The following is a 6362-nucleotide window of genomic DNA, read 5'->3' on the forward strand; positions in this document are numbered from 1 at the left end:
ATACGCGATGAAAATAAAAAAAATTCTTTTTTTCAAAATCCAATTACAATCGATATCGTTGAAAACGCAAAAGTATGCAAAAGTCTGTGCTTCGGTCTTTATATACGTGCTGTATGAAAATTTGCATGTATAAAATCTATATCTATGTGTATTTCCGCGATTCGCCGTTTTAAAAAACTTAATACGATGAGACAAAAGAAGGAAAAAAAAAGAAATATTGAGACCATTAATATGTAAATATGTACGAATATTTTTATCTTCTTAGAATTGCAGTGATCCGCCAGTACATAGGTAAGTGACAATTGTCCGAAGTATTTAAAAATCTTACGCGAGACGTGAAATCCCGCCTATCTAATTTCACTCAAATTATATTAATCGCCGTATCACTCGCGGCGATTGTTGCAATATCTTGGGCGCACTCGAAGAGGACGTACTTTGTACTCGCGTTGCAAGAGAAAGAGAGAGGATGGAACACGTGAAGTGACAGTGTTTGCTTGAAACGAACTTGCCGAGTTCAAGAGGGGAAGGAAACGAACGTAAGACTAGAATTTCCTTGCACGATACTTATGTTCCGACGATGTGGTAGTTCGTCGCAACTCCGTCTACATAAATGTATGAGTACACACGCTATTATCAAGATTGCGGAATGTCAGTAGCGACTGATTAAACCCAAGAGAGTTGACTCTTCCTTATACCTCCTTTCTCTTTTTTTTTTTTTCGCGGTGTCATCGCGCGCAGCGTGTTCCCCCGTCGCACCGATTATCTCTTCCCTACACTCCCTCCACCACCACCTGTTCGGCGTGACTACGCTCGCTTGGTTGTGTTGTGCCGCGATCAACCGCGATTCCGCTTTTGTGCGCTGCGAGAGCCACGCGCGTTGTCACGCAGCGAAAGTTTTAATCAGTCCTGATCGTGCCCGTGAGCTCTACTGGAGTGAGTCTGCATTTGTAAGAACGTTTGTAAACTGTCGAACATCCGAAATGGCACCAGCTCTCAGCAAATTCGCTACCAGGCGCAACCTGGCCGGTGCGGTCGCAGTCAGCACGCTTATTTGGATACTGAGAAATCGCAGCAGGCGAAGGACGAAGAAGTCTAGGTAAATTGCGCATTTTTTGCGTTCGCAACGTGCTGTTGAGCTGAGTAACGATGTGCTTGCAGGGATCAGTGGCCGGTGAACAATGACATTCAGTACATCATCAAGGAGGTAAGAAAATGTAGAACCCGTGCGTCGATTGCGAGTCGGATTTGCAGTCGTGCTCGTTGACTATGCTTTACAGGAGAAGCCGAAAGGTCCGAAGGCGCAGGTGAATGCCGCCTTCTTCCGTATGCTCTATCAGTTGCTCAAGATCGGTATACCCAGTGTGTTGTCACCTGAATTCGGTTGTGTTGTACTAGTGGCAGTTGCTTTGGTCGGTAGGACTCTGTGTGATTTGTGGTTGATCAAAAAAGGAACTCTGATAGAAACGTACGTGTTGTTTCAAATGATTTTTTAACTACAGTTAAACACATTGATATCTCAAAGTTTGTTTCTACGAGCTGTTTGAAAACGTGTATATCTATAAGATCTTGAAAATTCATGTGTTCAGATCACTATCAGATCAGTAAAATCTTGTATGTCACCAGGTCAATTGTTAACATGGATGGTCCAGTGTTTAGAAGTCATTTGTTGAATCTGCTTGGAATGGTGCCTGTGGTAAGTACAGTGTATTGTTGTCAATCAATAAGGTTGTTTTTTCATAAAATAAAATCCTTTCTCTGTGTGTGATTTGCTAAATCAATTTAATTTCAATATTTGTGACTCCATCTTGTTTTAACAACTAAAATGTTGTTACGTAACGTGATATATTTTGTGATTTTGTTTACTTAGATATCTGTGGTGAACAATGTATTGAAATATGGTTTAAGTGAAATGAAGTTGAGGTTACGTACAAATATCACACGACACTTGCTGGATCATTATCTCAAGTAAGTGACCTCATAAACAAATATATTTTGATAGAACACATTAAATCATCATTATATATCTTATTTATAGAACAACAATGTCAAAGGTATTGTCATAATTAATTCTGATTAAAAATAAATTTATTTTCACTTGGCATAATAAAATTGACTGACTTTTTTATTATATTGTACTGGAAGTATTTAAATCGTAAGCTTAATAAATAATTCTGACTGTATAAATAATAATGACTTGTTTGTGTAAGATACCAAAAAAAATATATTGAAAATGTTTTATTTATATTTTAAGAAATTATGTGTGTAAAATCTATAATAACATAAAAGAGCTATAAATATTTACAAAGAAGTTGTTTGTTTTAATAGGAGTTTTACTTACTACAAAATGAGCAATTTGGATTCTCGTATTTCAAATCCTGATCAGCTATTGACTACAGATGTTGATAAATTTTGTGATAGCTGTACAGACTTTTACAGTAATGTGGCAAAGCCTTTGTTAGACATTGGTATTTATGTATACAAATTAACTTCCACTGTCGGTGGACAGGTATGTGTATTTAATATTTTTTTGATGTATATATATTTATTTATTACTAAAAGGTATAAATTATATATTAAGAAAGATAAATATTTACACACACACACATATATTACATTTAATAACTTAAATGTAGTAATACTTATGTACTGAAATTAATAATATTTATATAAAGCTTATTTCCGAAAGTTTTATCTTGTTTATTCGATAACAATTAAATCAATATAGTAGAAAATGTAATTGTTTTTACAGACGCCGCTTTTGATACTTTCCTACTTAGTAGTGGCTGGCATTTTTCTGACTCATCTTCGCAGACCAATCGGAGCGATGACGGTGAAAGAACAACGACTAGAAGGAGAGTACCGTCATATTCATTCACGATTGATCACCAACTCAGAGGAAATATCGTTTTATGGAGGAAATAATAGAGAAAAATTAACGATGTTAACCAGTTTTCATAAACTGGTAAGTTATAATTAAGTTATAATTAACTTGTTTATACGAAGATATATACATACACGCACATATATATACACACTGTGGCATTGATATTCATTTAATTTATTTTTTGCGATTATTTTTATCGATCCTTGACAAAATTGGAAAATGAATGAAAACATTCAAGAATCGATAAAAATAGCTGCCGATAAACAAATAAATTTGAAAAATTACTTACATCTAAAACACTACATTTGAATATGCATTTAATTCTTTTTTTTTTTTTTTATTTATATCAATTCTTGAATTTTTTTACAGGTGACACATCTGCGTAAATTTTTGGAATTCAAAGTCTTCACGGGTGTCATAGACAATTTTGTTGGAAAATGTATGCAGTGCTATTTACGTATAAATTGTTACTTTAATCTTTAACAATATTATCTAGCGTGCTTTTGCTTATCAGCTGTTTAGAATTTGTAATATTCTAATCTCTATCATTTCCATAATCCATTTGCAGATTTTGCCACCGTAGTTGGCTTCTACGCGGTGAGCTTGCCTTTCTTTCAGAAAAATCATCCTATACTCTCGGGTACGCCCGATCATCGATTCAAGTCGTACTATACGTACGGTCGAATGCTGGTGAAGCTGGCCGAAGCAATCGGACGACTGGTATTAGCCAGTAGAGAACTAACACGTTTAGCAGGATTCACAGTGCGAGTCACCGAAATCAAAAACGTTCTCGATGAATTGAACGCTGGGAAATATGTACGAACGATGATCTCGGATTGCAAGAACAATGCAATCGGTTATCCTGGTGGCGGCAGAATTGTACCTCGCGACAATGTCATACGATTCGATCACGTGGCTTTGGTAACGCCGAACGGAGACGTGCTTATCAAAGAATTGTCCTTTGAGGTAAAGTCGGGAATGAACGTATTAGTTTGTGGTCCGAACGGTTGCGGCAAGAGTTCTATGTTCAGGATTCTTGGCGAGGTACGTGTTTATTTATAAGTTTCTTTGCGTATTGTAATAATGTTTTGTACAAATATTATTCATATCAGCTGCTTCTCAAATATGCTAATTTATATTGTTTAGTTGTGGCCTGTGTGGTCTGGCACTATTACAAAACCACCACGTGGAAAGCTTTTTTATATTCCACAACGTCCTTATATGACTCTGGGTACACTGAGAGATCAGATAATTTATCCGCATACAAAGGCGGAAATGATAAGACGAGGAAATGTCAGTGACGAGGATCTCAAAAAGTTTTTGGACTTGGTGCAGTTGACTCATTTATTGGACAGAGAAAATCTCGTCAATAGCGAAGGACAAGGCTGGGACACAGTGGCCGATTGGATGGACGTTTTATCGGGTGGCGAGAAGCAACGCATAGCAGTGAATATTTTTCTATTTTATTCTTGTAGTTATTGAAATTAATGTCTAATTGACAGTTATTTGAGTTTAGAAAGACTTATTTCTACTTTTCTTCAAGTATTTTAATTTCTACAATTTTTCACGGTTGCATCAGTTTTATAGAATTCATTGTTTCATTAATCTTAAATAGATAATCAAATCTTTTTCATATTTTGTATCATGTTTGTATTTTAATTTGTTTTTATTACTCGTATAGATGGCTCGATTATTTTATCACAAACCTCAATTCGCGATCCTGGACGAATGCACGAGCGCAGTTAGCGTGGACGTCGAAGACTCTATGTACATGTATTGTAGGAAAGAAAATATTACGCTTTTCACAGTTTCGCATCGACGCTCGCTCTGGAAGCATCACGAGGTATTATTACCACATATCTTTTCTATATAATTTTGCTTTTAGTCGTAGCTTAACTACAACAATTTCATTCTTGTGCAGTACTATTTACATATGGACGGTAGAGGAAGTTACACGTTTAAGCCGATCGATCAAGACACGGAAGAATTCGGATCGTGAATTCTTGCGTCCCTTGCACACGCGAGAATGCGTTTGCATGCAAGGGACATTTAACTTAGACTATGTTATATAGTGTAATAGACGAAATTTTAATGTCTGTGAAAAAAGTGCTATATATATATATATATATGTTAAATATTATATAACATATATTTTTTCTCTCTGCAAAAAAAACGTGTACAGGGTATGTATGTACTATACGAATGAGCACTGTATTGCGAAGCAAAAAGTAAATGACGCATTTTTGCGATCATTTTCAACGTCATCGATCCTTTCCCGCACATAGATATTTAAACTTACAAATGCACAAATTTATATTTTGATCTATTTTTCTATCGATGTTTTTACGGGATGTAAAATGATGTGTTCTTGCTCGTGCTCCGAGGTGAAGACCAAAGATGTTTTTTTTAAATATATATATACATACATGTGTATATAGAATATGTGTAATATATATATGTATTATACACAATATATATATATGTATATATATATATATATATATATATATGCATGATATATAATTATATAGTACATATATTTATAAATAATCGAGTTATTAGAGAATCTAAAGTTCTATTGTAATCAAATCGGAGTACAAGCGAGAATATATTTATTATTGTGTATATATAATTCTATAGTCATACATATAGACTAGTTGTTCTACTGTTAGTGCAAATTTGATTAATTAATTAGTGGACGACGGATATGCTTAAGTTATTCACAATTTCAATAAAGTGAGGATTTGCCAAATGTTTTGCTAAGCTAATTAAAATATATTTTATTATATAATGTAAAGCCAACATTATATAAAAGCACATTGACAGACCGACCGTGATTTAAAAATCAAAGAGTTGTCAAATCGTCATGGTGCTCGCATACGATTCATGAAAAAATGTACAATCGTATGCCGCAGGTTTGAACGAATGTACATTCTACAATTGAAACTCTGAAAGAGTTATATCAAAAATCTGTATATATATGTATATGACAGAATTTGTAGACTTTATTTTGTAAGATATTGATAATCATATTAATGTATTACGTGGGAAAGTGTGCAAAATTGCAATGCGATAAGAATTCGCTACAATAAGAAAAAGTTTATTGTAAAAATTATATCATTACGTTATATGAACTATTGTAAAATTCAAAGCAAAGAAAAATATAAGTATGAAGTACACAAAGAAGATGTTTTCTAGAACTGCAGCTGCAAATTTTGTTCGCGCTTATATAAAGGTAACACAATGCAATACCTTTTCCTTTCTATAAAATTGTTATTTTTGTTTACTAAATTTCTATAATAAGATTGACTTTTTTGTTAGAACATTATCAATTAGCATTATGTTTTACAGCGATTGCAAAGAAACATTCCAAGAATTTATGTGAAATTTAAGATATCGATAACAATTCGCGCGAAGAAAAGAATTAAAAGCGCGTGAAACAAATTCGAACGATTCGCGCTCGGTTGGCTTCGCGCGC

The 6362-nt window shown here is 34.3% G+C and overlaps 1 protein-coding gene across 1 annotated transcript; it reads left to right on the top strand.

The window, feature by feature from the left end:
• The first annotated feature begins 507 nt into the window (after positions 1–507).
• Positions 508–5344, top strand: LOC109856147 (ATP-binding cassette sub-family D member 3). Its single transcript, XM_020431104.1, has 12 exons — positions 508–1096; positions 1159–1204; positions 1278–1465; positions 1624–1693; positions 1868–1965; positions 2326–2506; positions 2750–2962; positions 3254–3323; positions 3453–3928; positions 4031–4330; positions 4566–4727; positions 4806–5344. The coding sequence occupies exons 1-12, from the start codon at positions 981–983 to the stop codon at positions 4881–4883; spliced, it is 1998 nt and encodes a 665-aa protein (XP_020286693.1). The 5' UTR covers positions 508–980; the 3' UTR covers positions 4884–5344.
• Positions 5345–6362: the final 1018 nt, after the last annotated feature.

This window comes from Pseudomyrmex gracilis, unplaced genomic scaffold, assembly GCF_002006095.1.
Source record: "Pseudomyrmex gracilis isolate BER0280 unplaced genomic scaffold, ASM200609v1 scaffold_109, whole genome shotgun sequence".
In the NCBI taxonomy this organism is placed as follows: Eukaryota; Metazoa; Arthropoda; class Insecta; order Hymenoptera; family Formicidae; genus Pseudomyrmex; species Pseudomyrmex gracilis.